The following is a 22,640-nucleotide window of genomic DNA, read 5'->3' on the forward strand; positions in this document are numbered from 1 at the left end:
GTATTTAGATATAATTATGATTAAAAAACCTTTGTTGCTTTGTTCGAGTATAACAATTTGAATATTATTGCATTACCTTTACATTGATTCTTATACATGACTAACAATTAGTAGTCATTTAATATGAATTATATTACTTTTCAACTTGATCTCTATTGAATATACTTATGTAACTGCCTAAGGAAACCAGTTTATGGTTCATGAAAGTTATCTAAGCTTGTTGTTCATTGTGTTATTATTAATTATGTTATGTGGTAAATTAACCATGTAGGTGACTTGGATAAGTACGATGGCGGGTGATCCTACTCTAGTGGAGACAACACCCTTCTTCGCCACCTACAACCGTCACATCGTATAAGAATGTGTATGGTGATTTGCATAGGTGTTGTAAGTGTGTGCATATGTTTTTGGATTCAAGCCAACATTGTAAATTTAATAACTATAATCGCAAAAGTAGTTAGCTACAATAAAAGAGAGATGTAAATGGAAATTTTGGGCAATGTAGGTGTTTGATTTGTTGTGTATGTATATGCAGATTATTAACATTTTTATTCAATATGTTTACTGACTTTTTTTTGTTTTAGTCTGGATACAGATTGAAAGAAATTGGGCACTTACAAAATTACACCACAAAAGGGGAGGTTCAGATGATAAAAATATTAAAGTCTAAATTATGACGAGTCTTGCATGAGGCTATATCAACATATGACTTGGTTTTCTTCCTAATTCAATTTATGGATCATCGTTTTTGATATGTTTCGATATGAGAATAGTAAAATTTGTATTGTAGTATATGATATATGTATGTGCACTACATGTAAATATACTATTTTAATTTTTGGGTTAATATACTATTAGTTTTTCTAAAGCATGTTTTGGGTAACCTAGTAAGTTGCATAGTGTGTATGCCCACTTAACACGACGCGACCAGTTTGACATGTTCTATTTTAATCCAATGTTATACGCGAAGACAAATAGTTGAAATAATTATTTGTAGTGTATGTATGAATTAGTGTATAATGTTGCGAATGCATTATTTTATCAATAGACAAATTAGTTATACAAAAAAGCATTAAGAAATTATATAAAGCCATATCATTGATCAGACTCCAACAAATACCAATTAAATAAACGGGTTAAAAACACTCATCAAAACATCACATAAACTATTTAGTATAGGAACATTGATTTATAACTATATAAGGTTTGGTTTTAAAGTTATTAACACATTAAAAAAAAGTATATACACATTTTAAAAAGTAAACATACATTCATTCCAAGTGATTACGTTCCTACAGTTCACTACACATAAAGTAAATACATAATTTTATATTGTATTTACCTGCATAGACTAAGTAGAAAATTAACACAAAGAAAGTACATCACACACACCTAAAATTTTCACCAGTCAACTTTCTTCATTTAGGTCAGTTTGCAAAGTTTATGAACATATTACCATCACTCAACAAAATGGTGGATAACATTGACATGCAAGATAATATTCATGCTGCACTGTGAATAATAGATAGCACAAACAACTAATACATAAGAGATATAAACGTAATTAATACATCTAAACTGTAACTAATTATAATAAGTAATTAGTACAAGTTAATTAACCAACAATAGCTTCCAGCTACCTACATTTCTTACTAATTGTCTTCCATCACTATGTGTAATAATCATCTACACACACACACTTAAATGACTAAAAAGCCCTTTCACTATATTTTCCTTTTCTACATTTGCATCCCCTTGAATAAGTTGTTCTGTTGTAGCAGCAGGGTCAGGATCCCAGCACCTATCTGGAAAGGTTCATGCCTTGACCTTTTAAAAAACAAGCTAGAACCTGGTGCGAAAGCTGACCCATTTATGTTCTGGTTAGTTGTTCTGATACACGGTCTTGTACCTTTATAATTCAGTCAAAGGTGTTACACTCCCAGACTTTTTTTATAATAATCATCAAGAATATCCACCATTCCATTTTGTTTCATTCATTTCTTAAACTTTTTATTTCAACCCTCTGACCAGTTACGATACGCCGTCAACACATCGCCTTGTTTCTGGTATATGTTGCAGGTCTGTAAAATGAAACAACATATACTGTAATTTAGTGAACATTAATTTTGTGTATGATATAATATACAGTGTAGAGAAGTTGTGTTCAGTGTAGGACTTAGTTTATAGCATATAACAACATACTATATTTAGCTACACACAAACTACACACTCTATATTATGGTGGAGATAACCAATTCCCAATTTTCAGATAAACCCTACACAATTTTTGGATTAACCAGGTACCGTTTTGCAGATAACCAAATATACAATTTTTATATAAACCTTACACAACTTACACAATTTTTAGAAAAACCTTACCCAACTTACACTTAACATAAAATATACTTAAATTAACACCTACCGAACCTACACAATATGCATAAAAACCCTACACAATTTTTAGATGAACCCTACACAACCTACACTTAACATAATATATATTTAGATTAGATGAACCCTGCACAATACGCTGAAAAACTAAGTACCAATTTTAAGAAAAACCAACTATTGGTATGCATATAAACCCTACATTGCTTGCACATAACATAACCTAAGGTAACATATATTCAAATTAGAAGAACCCTACACAATTAGCAAAAAAATTGAGAACCAATTTTTAGAAAAATCAACTATCAATTTGCATATAAACCCTACACGGCCTACACATAACATAACCTATTATAAATTCAAATTAGATGAACCCTACACAATTTGCAGAAAATCGAGTACCATTTTCTAGAAAACCAACTACCGATTTGCATATAAACCCTACACACCCTACACATAACACAACATATATTCAAATTAGACGAACCATCAATTTTTAGTTGAACCCTACATAATTAGCAGAAAAATAGAGTACCAATTTTCAGAAAAAACAACTACCAGTCTGCATATAAACCCTATACAACCTACACATAACATGACCTATTATAAATTAAAATTAAATGAACCATGCACAATTTGAAGAATTAGAAAAATCAACTACCAATTAGCATTTAAACCCTACACAACCTACACATAAACATAACGTAACATGTATTCAAATTAACATGCACACCATACACATACATGATATATACTGAATTTGCAGATAATTTTCACCTAGAATATACAATTTACCGATAAAACCTACACCACCAACACATAACAGAATACACATTTGGCAAATAAACCCTACACAAAAAGCCCTAATTTTTCCCCAAATTAATAGTTTCAAGAAGTAAAATTTTAAATGTAGCTACGTCCAATATAAAATCCCGAATGTTTTGTGTTATTCCTAACAAAAACAATACACAAATTAGCCTACATACCTCGCATTCTTGTATCTTGTTTGGTCACCATTAAGATTGAAAGAACCCAAATTATGCTTGACAGGAACACGGGCCTAACACTGATGATCGATTCTTGTACACTTGAAAACACAATCGGTGTAGTCAAACTCGTCAATTTGTTGTATCAATTGCTTGCGGTGGACAGATTTGGGAGTGAAAATAGGGCTTGAAAGATGGGAATGCTAATGTTACAACTTTTAACCCTACATCTTTAGACAACTTTGCCCTTTTTAACATAAATCAATAGATTACATTGTTAAGATAATTACAAAAATACCATCCTTTATTTTAAACCATTGATGTGTTTAATCAATGGATGAGATTCACTTCTCGTGCTTCTCGCTGTAATATCACTTCTCGCATAAACCATCCCCTAGATATATATATCAGATGATATTGGATCATTTCAGAAGTTTTTTTACAGCGAGAAGTGCGAGAAGTAAATATGTAACTCCATTAATCCTTAATTTCACTCCTTTTCTTACCTACACAACATTCAAACCTACCTACACAAATACAAACATACCGAGCCACGTTCAAACCTACATATCTACACACATACAAATATACATACACATATACAAAAATACGTACCTACACAATAAGAAAATGAAGTGAAATTAGGGATTAATGGAGTTACACCTTCACTTCTCGCACTTCTCGATGTAATATCACTTCTCGCAAGATCCATCCCCTATATTAGATATAGTTAAAATGTAATTGAACATAAATCTTTTTATTACAAATAACTTGGCTATACAACTTTAAATTAACCTAATTGCAATATGATTATTTTTGTGATATTTGTTGTTATCATTTCGCGTCCTAGATTTTCCATTAGTATTTACCATTTATGTAGCTAAAATTATCATTTTTATTTATGATCCTCTCAAGTATCATATTATGTTGGTGTTTAGTTATAATTGATGGTACATTTAAATTAATAATTATTTTAAACTAAATTTATTATTAAAGTTTAAACTATGAAATCAAACTGTAACCAAGCCATTGGTAACGATTCGGTTTCAACTTTCAATGGTTGAGCTTGGGTTTGGACGACAAAAAATCAGTATTAATGGTTGGGCTCACAAGTTTAACTTGAAACATCAAAACTGACACTAAACACCCATACGTAACATATTAATTTATTTAAATTGAAAAAATTATAACAATATCATATTCAAATTAAAGAGAATAAAATGCTCGTTTTTATGATGTAATTTTTTTATAAAAATATTAACGTATGAAAAGGCTATAGTCGTTTAAAAATCATAGGTGTGAAGTTAGTTTAAAGTTTAAATTAAAAACATAATATGGTTAAAGATGACAGACCAAACTTGTAAGTTAAATGAATTGTGTTTTAAAGACAAGTTTACCCTTACTAACACATGTACCTTATGCATTAGCAATTGTAAATCCCTTAAAATCAAGTGTCTTAATTTGCTATTGTTTGGTGTATTATATATAGTATAGATTATAGCCATATGTTCACTTTCGTAATGTTTGCATCGCCGCCATGAGGACCAATATTATTATTTAATGCTTTAGACCGTCCATAGTGGCAACGTTGCCACCTGCATTTTAGAGGATAACGCGGGGGTACACCCCCCCTGCGTTTTGTAATTTTTTTTGGCTACGTTATATATACAACACGAGAATTGGCTCCAATATAAAAAAGAGCCGTTATATATTACCTTGCAGTGGGTTATGGCCACGGCGGTTTTCTGGTTGCCATGGTGGTTGTGGTGTTGGACAGAGCATTGGACGGAGTTTGGTTGGTTTTCTGGTTGCCACGGCCGAAGCATTGGACGGAGTTTGGTGGTGGTGTTGCCATGGCTGCTGGTGATATACAGATGGTGTGGTTTTAGGGTTTTGATTGGTATATGTAAGTATGTAATGAATGGTTTTTTATGGGCCGGTTTTTAGTGTGTTAGTTTGGGCTTATATGACCTTGTTTTGTTTGACTCATAGTCTCATAGTACTCACTAGAGGTGTACAAATCGGGTTTTTCAAATATCCGGGTTTGGGTATGATCGGGTTTTGAAAAATTGGCTATTGGCAATATCCGGGTAGGATTAATGTAATTTTTATTTAATAAAATATTATTGTTATTTGATTATTCTTATTAAAAAAATTTAAAAAAAAAACAAAAAATGTAAAAGTGACTGGGCGCCACGTGGCGCATAACGCCTGGGGGTAGAGAGTTATGACTACACCCTGTTTTTGTAAAAAACCATAACTCTGACTGGGCGTCACGTGGCGCATAATGCCTGGAGGTGGAGAGTTATGACTACAAATGGTCTTAGGTATCGCCAGCGGGGTATTTTTAATAAAAGAAACCTAATCATGAACGGATTATTATCTTTGCTAAATTACAATAACATGCCCGTAAATATATACTTTCTTTTGTAAATAAAAAGTAATACAGTTTAAAAAATTAAAATAGTATAAGTTATAAGTGGTTGTCAAATGAAGTATTTCAGAAATAACGGACTCAACATATACTCTTTTTTTAAACAAATATATATATATATATATTTTGTGTTTAGAACAATGTACTCTCCATTATACTCTTAACATATATTGATAAACATATATCTACTTATTCAACAAAAAAATTATAGGGAAAATCACCAAATTGAAAATTGACTATTGTCAAAAGTAAACATTTCCGAACGCATGGATTTCACAGAAAACAAGACAATTCAGTGTATGGCACTCGACGAATTTTTGAGAAAATGTATATGTCGATGCAAGAGAGATGAAAACGTGTAAGTTGACGTTTCCCTCCTACATATACAGGGCCGGCCCTATGGTATTAGTATGTAAAGCTAGGGCTTGAGGCCTCCAAAAATCTAAAGCCTTCGTTAAAAAAATACGTATTTATATATATACAAAATCGATGTTATTATTATAAATAATTGGCAGATTATATAGTCTTGTAACTTGGTCTAGTGGTAATCCCTGTCGTATCATTCCACCCCAATTCCAAGCCACGCTGGTTCGATTTCCAGCCTATTCAAGTGTTTTTTAATTAATTAGATGATCATTTTTTATTTATTTGTTTCTAATTCTTACTTTTTATCTATTTGTTTCTAATTCTTTTTTCAGTTGTATTCAAATCCTTCTTTTATACTTGTAATATATATATATATACATTAAATTCAATTTTTAAAATAAATAATCTAAACTTTATAATTCATATTTGAAAAACGTTGCTCGGTAAATCAAAAATAGAATGAAGAGTGTGTGTATATATTCCTTTGATTTGTGTCATACATAAATTATTTTTTTTTTTAAAACAAAACTGAAAAATATTGTACTTTTATATACAAAACACAGCAAATGCTCGATGAATTTAAAAATCAAATTTATATATTCTACAATTTCATCTTTCTAACTTTTTATAAGGGCTCAAAATTTTCTCTTGGCTTTAGGCCTCCAAAATAGTTGGGCCGGCCCTGTACATATAACTAGAGTGGTGGTGTAATCTCTTAACCGTAGACTTTTCTTTTACTCACGATTTATAAACGCTAAAGTGGTGATCTAACCCTTTAACCGTAAACTTTTCTTTTACTCACAATTTTTAATCAGGCACGGTATTTTCATACAATGATATTTTCTTTTAAACAATTACATCAAATTAAAAAAAAAATAAAATACCCGTTATTATGGTATAATCTATCGGTTATTTTCCCCTTTTAAATCAATATACACCTTTTATTTATATAGTCAACCGTTAATTTGACGTCACTTGGACAAACACAAGCAAGCTCACGCACAACTGAAAGTAGACAATTTCAACCACAACTTTTTTTTTTATCAGAATATTCTTCTTATAAGACTGAATTCAACCCTAATTTCACATCATCATTTCAAAATCAACAACACGAACGAATCATCAAAATGCAGCATTAGCATTGATATTAATATTACATTCCAATCCATCGATGAAGCTCTGTAGGATTGACAATACCTGACACATGATCTCCACCGTCCGTTTTCATCATCATCAGTAAGCTCGTTACCTCCTCATACCTCTCCTTTCCATTCACCTTCATATTCATATCATTATTATTATTATCAGTATCTGATCCTTCAGCTTCCAGTTTGTAATTATGACCTAACACTGTTCCTTTCGTCAGATACTCGTACGCCATGTATCCAGCTAACACCTTATTCGTTGCGCTTTTCGAATTCGTTACTCGTGTGGATGAAGCAACCGAAGCACGCGGCGGCGGTGGCGGTGGCGGTTGCGGTGGACGTTTCGCCGGAGGAAGTGACGAGTCACGGTCCTTACGCTTTAATCGTGATGCTCCGTGAGGTAAGCTTCCGTACGGACGTTGATTATTGTTCATTGTATTGAGTTTGTTGTGAAATTAGTGAGAAATGTGAAGTGATTATTATGGTGAAAGTGAGATGAGAAACAGAGGATGGCAGGAAAGGTAAATAAATGCAAGTGTGAGGGGTAAAATGGTAAAAAAACGAAATGAAAAGTTGAAAATTAGGGTTTGGTGAGAATCTGGGAGATCCGGTAGACAGACGGTTGATTTGTTTGGATGAAAGTAATATGCGATGGAGGCGGTGGTGGACGGCGGTGATGGGTGGCGGACGGTGGCGAAGAGAATTGGGGGTTTAGATATGGAGATGAGATTGGAAGAAAATGGGAGAATGAATGTTGTTGCAATTTAAGAGGAGTGGGTTTTTATTGAGTGGCAACTTGGTAATTATTATTATTATTATTCAGGGCCAAGTTATTCTACAAAGGGTCATAAAAATGAGAAGTGTGAGAATCCATAAATAATTGACATGCGTCAAGTGTTGACTAAAAGGAAAAGGGTATAGAGGTAATTGTATACATTTTCTCTCTCCACATGCAAGGCACATGTTAATACCCCCATCATTTTAAAACGTCTATAACTTTTTCGTATGATATTTTTTTTTTAAAAAAAATTCATCATAATAACAAGCGTTTTTTTATCTTTTATATGAGTATGATTTTGTTATATAAAATTCAAAACAAATATTACGTCATTGTGTCTTTTCGCAAACCATTGTGTCTTTTCGCTTATCATTGTATCTTTTTTCGTCATTGTGTCTTTTCGCACACCATTGTGTCTTTTTTCGTCATTGTGTCTTTTCGTACACCATTGTGTTTTTTAGCTTATCATTGTGTATTTTCGCACACTATTGTGTCTTTTCGCTTATCATTGTGTCTTTTTTCGTCATTGTATCTTTTCGTTTATCATTGTGTCTTTTTGCTTATCATTGTGTCTTTTTGCTTATCATTGTGTCTTTTCGCACACCATTGTGTGTTTTCGCTTATCATTGTGTCCGTTTTCGTCATTGTGTCTTTCCGCACACCATTGTGTTTTTTCGCTTATCATTGTGTATTTTCGCACACTATTGTGTCTTTTCGCTTATCATTGTGTCTTTTTTCGTCATTGTGTCTTTTCGCTTATCATTGTGTCTTTTCGCACACCATTGTGTGTTTTCGCTTATCATTGTGTCTTTTTTCGTCATTGTGTCTTTCCGCACACCATTGTGTTTTTTCGCTTATCATTGTGTATTTTCGCACACTATTGTGTCTTTTCGCTTATCATTGTGTCTTTTTTCGTCATTGTGTCTTTTCGCACACCATTGTGTCTTTTCGCTTATCATTGTGTCTTTTTGCTTATCATTGTGTCTTTTCGCACACCATTGTGTGTTTTCGCTTATCATTGTGTCTTTTTTCTTCATTGTGTCTTTTCGCACACCATTGTGTCTTTTTTCGTCATTTTGTCTTTTTGCACACCATTGTGTCTTTTCGCTTATCATTGTGTCTTTTCGCACACCATTGTGTGTTTTCGCTTATCATTGTGTCTTTTTTCGTCATTGTGTCTTTTCGCACACCATTGTGTCTTTTCGCTTATCATTGTGTCTTTTTTCGTCATCGTGTCTTTTCGCACACCATTGTGTCTTTTCGCTTATCATTGTGTCTTTTTTCGTCATCGTGTCTTTTCGCACACCATTGTGTCTTTTTTTCGTCATTGTGTCTTTCCGCACACCATTGTGTCTTTTCGCTTATCATTGTGTCTTTTTTCGTCATTGTGTCTTTTTTCGTCATTGTGTCTTTTCGCACACCATTGTGTATTTTTATCTAATACATAAAACACAATGCTTAATACATGTTACACAATAACTTGAAACGTAAAACACAATGGTGAATATGTATAACGCAATGACCTAAAACGTAAGACACAATGGTGAATACGTATAACACAATGACTTGAAACGTAAAACACAATGGAAACAACATATTACACAATGACAAAATGAACAACAAAAAAACACAATTAAAAAAAAACCCATTAATTTTTTTGTATTTTTATATAACAATATGATACTCATATTAAAGATAAAAAAACGCTTATTATTATGGTGAATTTTTTTTAAAAAAATAATGTCGTATGAAAAAGTTATGAAAATTTTAAAATGATGGGGGGAATTGACATGTGCCTTGCATGTGGAGAGAGAAAGTCAACAAAGGTGAGTTATTATCTTCATGCTCTTTCCATCAATTTTTATTTATTAAATTAATCTCAGCCATTCAAATCTAAGATCAATGGACTAAATTCCTTCTCACCCTTCTCATTTTTATTGTCCTTTGTATTTTAACTTTACCCTATTATTCAATAGGGGGAGCAGTTCCGTTTTGTTGATTTTATTTTATAAAAATATTAATTTTCATTAATAAATTCATGTTGTTAAAAATCAAACATTACATATCTTTACTATAAATCCAATATACTTCTACCAGTAAGGTTGTGATGTAGTTGTAAAAAAAAATACTTTGTGTTTCATGTGACTCATGTTTAGCTATTGTTCTCAACATTTAGTTTCAGCGGTACCAGGTTGATGATAAAAGACTAGACGACTAGATAAATTTCACTAGTTGAATATGCAATGGCGTGCCTTTAGGCGAGTGTTCACAGGCGTTGACCCTAGATGAAACTTTTCACCATATCAAAAAACAAGTGTGTCCCAATGTGATAAATTTAACAAGTAGCCAATTTATAGGATTCATTATTTTAAAGATAAAAACACGTATCACAAGCTTTCAACTAGTACACGTAAATTAAAACAAAGAATAGTAAAAATCGTCCAACATTTTTGCATTTGCAAGCATCCAAAATCCTACGTCAATTTTAGCCACAGTTCTATTCTTCACGTTGTAGATATTCTAAATTGCATAATGCTTAAGGTACGTATATTGCGGTTTTGGTTCTTTTCTCGATAATTATGGTTTTGGTCCCCGCTATTAGTAAACATGTTTCATACTAATAGTTAGGGAGAAGCTTGTATTGTGGCTTGGGTGACTCTGGTTACCCTTGTTTTTCGCTAAGTAATGTAAATTTATTTGTTTTCGTATGAAAATATTTATACGTAGAGTAAATGCACTTGTTTCATTTGAAAATTTTGAGCCTGGTCACCCTAGTTTATGAAAATTTTTATACGTATTAAGTCCAATCATCCTGTCGTTTTCATCCAAGTTTTGTCACCGTTAATATTGGATTATCATATGTAAAATAGGCTATCAAGCCTAGTCTTCACTTCTTACTTGGTTTTCATTATCACACATTACTCAATCATGAATATGTGTAACTTCCCATCTTTCTTCACTCAAACCATTTTTATATTCTTTGAATAAAAAAAAGTTTATCACGTTGTCACACAATATACGTGCAACTAATATTATTATAAGACTAATATTGTTGCAAGAATATAATCAAATTAAAATTAAGCATTTACACCACTCCAAATTGAAAATTTTTCATTTTCGTCAGGTAGTCGAAGTGCGTAAATATGTTTCACCAAAGTTGGCGATCCAAACACATGCCAAAGCCTCTTGCAAGATCAAAAAATACGTTATATTCTAACAAACTCGTGACTTTTTTAAAATTAATATCGGAATGTAAATAAAAAATGAAATCATAATCCTAATATCATTTTTCTATCGTTTACAGGATATACCTTTCGTATTAGCCGTATATTAGTCAGGTATACTCAATGTGTTGTCCAAAATATATATGTATAGCATATTAAAAAGATCAAACATCTTGGCATCACATCACGTCACGTCAAAGTTTTCAATTTCTATCAACTCTTCTATGGTGCCAAACGAAGCTTCAAATTTACATCCCAAAGATGGCAAGGGGAACAAATATAAGGATATAAAATAGACAAGAGGAATAGGTTAAGTAGCGTATTTAGATAAGTAAGGTCGACTGATTGTTAATTTTTGTAAAGTTGCTAAATTCAATATTATTTTAAAATATATCAAAAGTGATTACAAAAATGATTAGCCTATAAGAATAATTACCAACTTTTATGTAAAAGCAATTAAAAGATGATAGTAGTTCAGCTAACATAAACAAATTGTTGAGCTTGTCACATTTTTAACATAAAAACTAGTAATGTTCCCCACACCTGTTGAGCGGGAAACTCAAATCTAAATTAGTTTGGGAATTTACTTAAACCCGTTCCATTGTCATCTCTACTCAAATCTAATCAAGAATAAAACATGATACCACGAAGTCACACAGTTACATAATAAATATAGGCATGGTTATACATAGAATTATGTTAAAAAAATTAACATAAATAAATAGCATAAGTTTCAAACTCTCAAACCACTATATACACGACCAACACTAAACACACTATAAATAATTGAAGCAATAACTAAAAAAAAGTCGCATTTAAATTTGTAAGCTTAAATCAAACGAGTCTATGAAACTTGCTACATAAACCATACACCACAAATTATTAATACTCTACTAAATCAAAAGTCACAAAGATATGTAAGTTTGACAAAAACAAAAAATCCAATGAAACAATACAATACATCCTTTGTTTCCATCTTAAGACTACTTAAAAACTAGCCCACGAATATCAATCGACTGGTTAGACGAAAATGACCCTCAAAAATACTACAAAAAACTCACTTCTGAAATTTGGTCCGATAAATATCATATGCAACATATTCTACACTCACATTTCTTCCATCGAAAACCCGACCATGTAAACAATGTGCAGCCGTGGAACAAGCTTCTGTTCTCTTGTACTCCACCAATACACATCCCACCTCAAAAGCATCAATAAGATCAGATATGTTGTTCATAGTATCATGTGATTCTACTCTATTTTCTGTCTCAATATTATCACATGTTTCATCTTCTCCCGTCTTGTTTTCATGTTTATTACCAATGATGCCATCGGCCCCGTTTCTCTTTTCAGGTTTATTATGAGAGTTATTTTTGTCTACAGATTCTTCATGGCTCTGCTGTTTATTGTCACTGCATGGAGGCTCGGTTTCTTCATCCGCCATGGGATTAGCTTCTGTGGTTATTTCATCTAGCACGGGACTAGCTTCTTGACTTATTTTGACCGCTTCTGAGGTTGTGAGCGTGTTGGTTTGCTTAATGATGTTGACTGATTTGACCACACCGAACCTGCAAATTATTTTTGAAAATATCACACAAAAGATTAAACCTAACCCATAAGGCCATAAGTCTACCTTTTCCCTTCGCATGTTGCTTAACGCATACATGGTACAACTAGGTTGATTAGGGTTATCTATTGTCCCAAACATATTATATTGACTTAAGTCGAAATAACAAAGCTAAAAAGGGAATACGTCAAATGGATCAAAAGAGGTTGCAAGTTACACAGTACACTTTTAATGCGTACAACCTCCTTAATTATTTTATTTAAAGATTTTGATTATCATTGTAATGGTACTTTTATAATCAAAATAATGATCCATTCATTATTCATAGTTTCTAAAATTGACATAAATAAAAATTTTAGCTGATCAACCCAACCCAACCCAGCCTGACCCGTAAATCGTAATAGAAAACTCAAAAGATATAAAGTGTGTTTGTGTTAGACCTGGCACACTCTAAGCGTATATCCTCAAGTAACTCTTCCAATTCCGACTCAGAAAGTGATGGTAGATTGTGTGGGTCCAGCTGTTCCACATCAAGAGAACAACCATATAAGAATAATAAGTATTTAATATCATAAACAAAAGATAGTCAAAATCAGCATCAAACGCGGAAACACATACCAGATTATTGAGTTTTAGGACTTGTGTTGGTTTCTCAAGAAGTGGCCGTGCGTGCACTGGAGTTCCATAGGACGGTTGGTCACCATGATTTCCCTAATAATGTTTTGGTCATTAAAGATCTCATATAGGTCAAACAAATGAGTCAAACCCCACGGACAGTGCTGACTTAAAATACCCTTTGTCCAAATTTTTGTTTTTATTATACGTATATACATATAGGGGTGGGATCATAAAAAAAACTCTTCTTTGTGAGAAAACTAAAAACTCCATTTTACATATATGCAATATTCCGACCAAAATTGCCACCTCTATATTAAAACATATATTAAAAAAATGATGGTGTACCACTAATGAAGCATCAGGAGTTGCTTGAGTTACAGTCAGAACTTGCCCGCCCAATTTCATACCACTAAGGCCCACACATGCTTTGACAGTCACCGATTGATCAACATACTGCAAAATAGTAAATTTGATAAAAAAAATATTATATATGAACCACCGGAAATAAAAATAATATAATAAAAGTTTTATACCTCAACAAAAGCACATGGACATGCATTATCCTCAAAATGGTATGCCTTTAGAGGTCCAAAAGCACTAGCTATCTCCATGAGCTATGAAGCAGAATCCATAGCTAATTAGATGCTTCAAAAAGAAAGTGAGAAAGAAAAACAAAAAAACAAAGACAATGATGCTTACCATTTCAGATGTAATAATCTTTGAAATCCCACCTATAAATATCTGCAAGACAAATCCATATTAGGTTATCACAAGCAAGAATAATAATACTTAGTTCCTATGTACAATTCTTAGTGCCTGCCAAAATGGATCAGGTCAAGTTGATCCCCAAACACCTTTTTGTCTATGCTCTAAGACATTTATACATAATAATGACCCAGATGTGATTAAAAAATAAATACTGCAATAATCTAAATTTGTGAACAGAACGTGTTAAGAGGTTGTATGCAAAAATAATTAGTATCAAAGAAATATCACTTATCTAAGATATAATACAAAAACACGTTATATATAGGACGCGCTATTTCTAGAACCAGTTTTATGATGAAACTGTGAGAACCGCATAAAGCATTTGCAAGTTGAGCGTTAATGATTTAATAAGATAGTGGAGCAGGTGTTATGCAACCGTCTTCTGTATAACAAACAAAAGCAATAGATACAAGTGCATTATGCAGTTCTCGCAGAGTAGCAGTTCTGAACATGTATACACACACACGTATGTGTGTGTGTGTGTGTGTGTGAGAGAGAGAGAGAGATTAGTGACTTCGCAAGCAAACCTTGTTAGAAGAGTCTTCAACAATGTTTTTAACTGGAACAGCTGCAGCCACAGGTTTCTCTGATACACCAGTCTGCATGAAAATAGCAACTGTCTGAAAACCTGCTACATCAATAGTAACCTCAGCAACCACATCTAAATTACCAACAACTACTCTATGTTTAAATACTGACTATGTTATGCTATCAGATGGCATGACGACAAAAAACAAACAATATCCATACTAATATAAAAACAACTATAGAGAAAGAATATATTTACTGGAAGTTTAAAGCTTTAATATCGATTTGTTAGTTCCATTATATGCTAGAAAAATACTTAGGTCTAAAATTGTAAAATTATAAACAACGCTGAACAAAAGGCCAACTATAGGAAAAGGATATAATTACTGGAAGATGTACAAATCTAAGTTCGTGCATACAACTTTAAAAGCAATCTGACAGTTTCATTACATGGCAGAAGATATTTAGGTATGGCACCAGAAACTATTAAAGAAGAGGCATCTGCAACCGCAGGATATAAATATTGCCATTACAGTGAAATTTTTTTGTACTCACCAAAAAGAATACTACACTACACCTGAAAATCTTCTTATGTTAGGAGTCAGCTTCATCATCATCAACGTGAATTATGATATACCCAACATAAACAGCCTATTAAAGAATCCAACATGATGGTCAGAAAGATAATTTTCTAAAGAAAAGATGAAATTATAAAAACTGACGAAAAGGGAGATGGCACTTATGTTAAATCTAATTAAGCTAAAACCAACAATAACTTGTATCCACTACTCACTAGGCATGAAACAAGTAAAAGAAATCCAAAGTAGATTCTTTTAACAGCTTTTTTGTCCACATTCTACAAATTAGAAAAAAGAAGATAGCAAGTCTAAGACAGCAAAAAAAAAAAGAAACTGTTGTTCAACCCATGTTTCCCTCTTATAAGTAGCTTACCTTATATTACACCAAAAAAATAAGGCCTTAAAGTTAACTTCTATGTCATCATACTTAGAAAGCATTCACCTTGACACACCTAATATAATACATGTACATTTAAAACACACTGAAAAAACACTCACATATAACACATACATCTTCATAATCTCATATAGTTGAAACAATCCATGGATATCAATGTCATCTTATAATACAAGAAAGAAACATTCACACATATGGCATTGTGTTTTTAAGAGATTTGATCACCTTTTTTTTCAAAAAAATGAATATAGAAAAAAAAATTTCAGAAGAAAAGAAACATTAAACAAAAGCTAGTAGCGTGACATACCTCATTACTGTCTCGGCTCCTTTAACCAAGCATTTTAAGGGGAAGTGGGCTGATGTTTTTTGTCACCAACATTGTAGGTACTTAAAATTAGGTACTCATAAGATATTATGCTTGAAACTTAGTAATCCTTCTATTGATCTAAAAAACTACAAACTAAAATGACACACTCGTTGCCATTACAAATATACATTTTCCTTTATGTCCATATCTTGGATCAGCATCTAGCTATTAAAGGCCATTAGGAATTGCATGCATCTAATACAAGAATATTGACAGGTTCTAGGTACACCGAAATGGATGGGCTTGAAAATAATATTATTCATCTCTAGAAACTGGTCAATATTAGTTCTCTAATAAACTTACTGATAGGGATCATTATATAGTTTAGCCTTTAAGTGTCACTTGTCTATTCTAAAAGGGTATTAAGTGTAATTTCTTTTCTATAAATAGGTTAATAACTTCTTAGGGAAGTAAGAATGATTTTCGTAAGTTTTTAGGCTCGTTGCTTTGCAATTGAGTAGGGCTACGCCCTGGGACCACTTGTGGTTGTTATGAGTTTGTAGATCCTTTGAGGTCATCTTCTTCGTTGCAATTTAATTCAGTTTTCCGTTCTTATTATTATTTTGAATTCAATTGTCAGAAATCAGATTCGAGTTCCCATCATTGGTCCGACCTGCCGCCGGATCTCTGCTCTCCTTTTGATTTCAATTTCCAGATCTGAGCTTACGTTTAGATCTCAGATCCAATTCGATTTCAGTTCTACTTTTAGGATCTGAGTCCGATTTCTAATTCTGGTTCAGTTATGGTGAATCAGAATTCTCGTTTGGACATTCACGAACAACATATTCAACAACTTCAATCTGATGTTACTGAAATTAGGGTTTCTCTCTCTGCGTTAGAAGCGGATCGAGTAGAATCGGCTGAATTCCGCAAGGTGAATGCTCGCTTGGATGAATCTCAAGAGAAGAAGCCTGTTACTGACTCTTCTGGATCTGGATCTTCTGGTATGGTTTTCACCTCACCAGAGCCGAAATCCGATTCAATTGATGCTCCTCCTGGATTACCGTGGGCTGTGAAAAAGATTAAACTCCCTGAATTCTCGGGATTTGATCCAGAAGGCGAATCTGTATTTTGATCTCAACAAAACTCCTGACGACTCTCGCATTCGGATGGCTCAAGTGAGTATGATTGGCGTTGCACAACATTGGTATACAATTATCACTCAGGTTCGTACGTCTCTTACTTGGTTAGAGTTTCAATCGGAACTGTTGCAACGTTTTAGCGGCTTAGAGATTCAAAATCCGTATGAGCAATTGGCTACCATTCAGCAGGGTGATTCGATTTACGATTATATAGATGATTTTGAGCATTTGTTATCGTTGGTTCCTCGCTTGCCGGAATCTCAAGCGTTGGGTTATTTTGTGGCCGGGTTGAAACCCGATGTGAAACGATGGGTACGTTTGCATCGACCACAGTCGCGGTTGGATGCAATGTATTTGTCCAAGGATATCGAATTGATGCTCCGACCAACTTCCGGTACTTCATCGTTGTCCCGCTTCAGATATCTCAATCCGGGTGGGTCGCAAAGGTTTGGAGTACCTGCTGGGCTTAATGCTTTGGGCCACTATGAGCCCAAAACTTCACTCAACATTAACACATTGGATAAGGGGTCTACATTTGCTCCACTAGTTTCCACTCCCAAATCTGTTTTGGCTTCTTCTTCTGATTCCGGGCAGGTGTTTCACCGTGATCGAGGGTTCGTTCGCTGTCTCATACGAAGTGGGAGGAACGTAGGAAGAAAGGGCTATGTTACAAATGTGGTCAACAATATAGTCCAGCCCATAAATGCCCGGAGAGTAAACTTCGCGTGATGTTGCTAGGAGATGATGAATCGGATGATTCCGACGGGTTCCTTTTCAAATGGAGTCAATGGATGTTTTTCAGTCGGACGGGGCCATTAACACTGCTGTGGGCTCTTCTACCAAGTCTTGAGGACAAGACTTGTCTTAAGGAGGAAGTATTGATAGAGATCATTATATAGTTTAGCCTTTAGTGTCACTTGTCTATTCTAAAAGGGTATTAAGTGTAATTTCTTTTCTATAAATAGGTTAATAACTTCTTAGGGAAGTAAGAATGATTTTAGTAAGTTTTTAGGCTCGTTGCTTTGCGATTGAGTAGGGCTACGCCCTGGGACCACTTGTGGTTGTTACGAGTCTGTAGATCCTTTGAGGTCATCTTCTTCATTGCAATTTAATTCAGTTTTCCGTTCTTATTATTATTTTGAATTCAATTGTCAGAAATCAGATTCGAGTTCCCATCACTTACTGTAAGAGTTTAAGAACTTTAGTCAAAGAGAGTTAACAAACTAAAGCATATGCTGAAAACCCCAATGAAGTTTCACTGAGTTCACAATTTCACATACAAGCCCATGGACTTTATTTTTTAAGGATGTGATCCTTTAACCATAAAACTTCACAAAAAGAGATCACTCTTAACTATAAAAAGTACTTCCTTTGCTTAAGAACATAACTAAATCCTAAACCAATAAAACCTCATTAAAAGTTCCTTTTTGGCATGACTAAGTCCCTAAACTTAGTAAAAAGGGCATTCTCGTTATACATAAAAGAAGTAAATCATATAAATATCAAGTTCATGGAGTTATATGCTAATTCAGCAAAAGTCTAATGGGTTATCTTCACATATTCCCAAAAAACTAAGTCCATCCTAAATTCATAGATCTAAAAATTCTAGTGTTGTTCGCTTGACACACTAATAAGTTAAAATAAGCAACAAGTACACATGAGTAAATCGTAAGTAAAAAATCTATTGTTCTTACACTTGCTTTTGCTTCAACGTAGTCTTTGGGACGCCTGATTTTAACAATGTTTCCGGAGAAAGACTTCCCATCAAAATTGAGAGCAGCAGAAGCATCTTCAGGTGTGAGAAACTCCACAAGAGCCTGACCTTTTTCCTTGTTCACCTGCAGTAAACCATGGTAATCAATAACTTCAAAAACATCCGTTTTCATAGACGCAAATATGAAAATATATTGAAATTTGGAATTATATACTTACAATACAGCTAATACAAGGACTCGTGCTCTGAACGTTAGTAAGTCCAAATGGTCGAAGGTAACCAGTTAGCCATTGCATTACTTCAGCCTCAGAGGCTGAAGATGGTAAATTTTCTACATAAATCCTCCTTTTAGGTCGTGTTGCTTGAGTCAGTTGAACTGAGTCAACAGAGACATTCAATGTTGATGCAATGCTGGATATAACACCAAAGTTCGGCAATGGGATGCTTGGAGTGATGGGCAAACTGTTATTAGAAGGTTCGGTTTTGTTTAAAGAAGGCAAACTGCTTTCCATCTTGACAGGTGGCGAAGAATCCCATCCAGCGTTCTTTTTCTCTGGAGTTTTAACAGCAACTTCAGTTCTTTTTCTTGGTGAATAGCCACCAAGCCGACTTGAAGATGTATCGTGTCTTTTAATCTTATTATCTGATCCATTATTTGAAACCTTCTTCACATCTTTTGACGAATGTGAGGATGGCTCTTCGTGCCCTCGTGCATCATAATGTCTTTGTTTTTGTCCCCTTGGTGAGGGCGATTTAGACCTTTTACTTTTGTCTCTCTCATGCTCTCTACTCCTAGAACGTTTACTTCTTGACTGTAAGTCATCATGACGAGACTCCTTAGTTGACCTTTTTTCCTTCTTCTCTGAAGTAGTGGGATCATGCCACTTTATTGATTCATGTTTCTTCTCGATATCATCATATACATTATGACTCCTCTTACTAACATGTTCAGATTTGCCTCTATCCCTATCCCTGTCTTTAACGGGATAATCCTTACTATGTCTCTTTCCGTGTTCATGGTCAAAGTCATCAGTCACCCTATCTTGATTCTTTCTCTTCTCATGACCACCTCTTTCTTTCCTACTATCCTTCGCACCATCATCATCAACCCTGGATCTTCTATGAGTACTATAACTTTCTTTATATTCATTTTCCACTACTTTCTCTTTCGTTCGTGAAACTACCTTTAAATGCTCCTTGAAAGCATGCTTTTCACCACCATCAACAATGTCCCTACGTCTGTATCTATCAGATTCATCATAACTATAGACCCTCTCCGAGACAACTCCTTGATCTTTAACACTTTCAGATTGCCTTTTGTTTTTGTTTTTCCTTCTAAGCATAATCTCATCAAAACTAAACGGTCTCGTCCGTGCAGCAGTGCCGTCATTACGGTCAATCCTCGAGATCTCAGATTTAACTGAATACCTCTCCTTTTGCCCAGTAGGCCTTCTCATCATGCTATAAACAAAATGTTCAGACCTAGCACTATCTCAGCTAATCCAGGATGCTTAATGTTCAAGTAAACCCTAACCCAAACCCTAACACTGCAATTCATGTGAGTAATAAACTAATGATCAGAATTGATACCAGATACTCTAATCAAATTCATTATCTAACATACAATATCATTAAATTATTAAAACATATATAAAGAACTGATGGTAACTAATATGAACATAATAGAAAGAGTATACAATGAAATGATTGAAAGGAATCAACAGGTTACCTAATCCGACGGAGGATGAAGCGGCGGTGGCAGCGATTAGAGGTTTAACGGTTGTGTAACTGCTACGTGGTCGCCTCCTTATCGCTGCTGTCTGTCTGGCCGCAATCGTTTAGGCTCGTTGCTTCTTTAGTTTTTTTATTTATGTCAATTCAGGTACTTGTACTTTTCTTATTTTGGTACTTTTGATAAATGTACTTTTAACTGCTTTCACATTAAGACCATGTTTCACTTATCTAGTTAGTTTCACTTATCTAATTAGCTATATTCATAGAAGGGATGAGCAAATTCGGTACCAGTATCGAAATCGGTATCAAATTTTTTAGTACAATACCGGTATTTCCTAAATTTGTTCATTCAATATTGGTACTGTCTCGGTACCGACCACACCTGAACCGAGCTCATCCCTAATTCATATTTACATTTGCTCGTCGAGATTGGGTTTATAGCTCAACGGTATCAAAACAAAATTTAACGTTTGGTTGTATGAAATTTTAATACCTAAAAAAGGTGAAACTGTTAGAAAAAAATCATTAATTTGTCACAGCGCTGAAACATCACAACACACCATCTTATTAAATGATTGAAAGTTCATATTTTATAGGTTTGATTTACTAATTGAAGAAACATGAAATGGATCCGGGTCGGATCCATGTCCAGATTCCCCGGTCTTCAATATGAACGAACCACCGCCTTGGTATTCTTCTCCGGTTGCTCAGATCTGCCATAGAAAAGTGGGGGAGTGGAGGTGACTGCTAAGAAAATGAACTCTTGTTTACAGACACAAAAATATGTGGGAGCCAAGGGTGCGAGAGAAGGTCCTTTCAATGAATGATTTAGGCTCCTTATATAGGGACTCCATGGCTACCATCATGAACCCTAACCTTTATTGGGACAGGCCCGGTTAGGGGTTACCTCCACAAACCCCCAGTCCAATGGGCCTAATTAGTAGATAATAATAATAATGTAATAAACATAATATATTATGTAATAAATAAAAGGTCGTACCGGGTTTGACGTACCCTACACCTACAAGTCCCCCCAATCCAGTGCTTCTCTAGGACGTGCAAGCGGTTTGGTGAAGTTATGAACTTATGAGGAATGTTCGGGAGTGAGGAGTAGTGCTTTTTTGACCCAATGCTTTCTATATGGACCTTTTTGCACGTGCGTCTACTTTGCTTTGGGTTGTAAGAGAGTTAAAACCATGATGGAGATTTTGGCATGCGGGCCTTTTTATCATAAGATGACACGCATGTAATTAATTCGGCGTGTGGCCATATGGGTTTATAAGGATTCCCAACCTTTGAATTCGGCGTGTAGCCGTATGGGTTTATAAGTATTCACAACCTTTGATTTTGGCGCGTGGCCAAGTATTCCCAACCTTTGATTTTGGTGTGGCCGTATGGGTTTATAAGGATTCCCAACCTTTGATTTCGGCGCGTGGCCGTATGTGTTTATAAGGATTCCCAACCTTTGATTTCGGCGCGTGGCCGTATGGGTTTATAAGGATTCCCAACCTCAGGCGGATTATGAGGTGTGCCCAACCTAAGTTGGCGCGTGGCCATGCGGGTGTATTATAAGGTTCTCATCCTCGGGCGAATTATGAGGTGTGCCCAACCTAAGTTGGCGCGTGGCCATGCGGGTGTATTATAAGGTTCCCATCCTCGGGCGAATTATGAGGTGTGCCCAACCTAAGTTGGCGCGTGGCCATGCAAAGATGACACGCGCTAATGTAGTGGTGATATACCATAATAGTCCCCCAGTTCATTGCTGTTAAATAATGTTAGTGGCATTGAACTTGTAATAATAAACTTGTTAATAAAGTTTTAATCACATGCACGGACGAGTATAAACAACTTTTTACATCATCTACAAAAATGATATTTGTTGTTTTAAGATGTTATATGAGATTAAATAATCGTTCATAGTCATATTTACTAATAATCGTCCCAAGAATTTGGTAATACTCACGTT

The 22,640-nt window shown here is 34.3% G+C and overlaps 1 protein-coding gene and 1 long non-coding RNA gene across 2 annotated transcripts; both read right to left on the bottom strand.

The window, feature by feature from the left end:
* Positions 1-9,231: 9,231 nt before the first annotated feature.
* On the bottom strand, positions 9,232-9,483 carry LOC143537338 (uncharacterized). The gene is made up of 2 exons (XR_013136037.1): positions 9,441-9,483; positions 9,232-9,391 (listed from the first exon to the last, which is right to left on the bottom strand). It is a non-coding gene; the product is annotated as an uncharacterized LOC143537338 (long non-coding RNA).
* Positions 9,484-12,181: 2,698 nt separating this feature from the next.
* Positions 12,182-20,770, bottom strand: LOC143537353 (uncharacterized). Its single transcript, XM_077031139.1, has 10 exons — positions 20,670-20,770; positions 19,159-20,481; positions 18,921-19,064; positions 14,802-14,873; positions 14,206-14,247; positions 14,040-14,120; positions 13,852-13,959; positions 13,507-13,599; positions 13,329-13,408; positions 12,182-12,889 (listed from the first exon to the last, which is right to left on the bottom strand). The coding sequence occupies exons 2-10, from the start codon at positions 20,398-20,400 to the stop codon at positions 12,379-12,381; spliced, it is 2,373 nt and encodes a 790-aa protein (XP_076887254.1). The 5' UTR covers positions 20,401-20,481; positions 20,670-20,770; the 3' UTR covers positions 12,182-12,378.
* Positions 20,771-22,640: the final 1,870 nt, after the last annotated feature.

The sequence above is a fragment of the Bidens hawaiensis genome, unplaced genomic scaffold, assembly GCF_021521415.1.
Source record: "Bidens hawaiensis isolate Kalapana, Puna unplaced genomic scaffold, B.hawaiensis_p1.1 tig00011184_1, whole genome shotgun sequence".
Classification (NCBI taxonomy): domain Eukaryota; kingdom Viridiplantae; phylum Streptophyta; class Magnoliopsida; order Asterales; family Asteraceae; genus Bidens; species Bidens hawaiensis.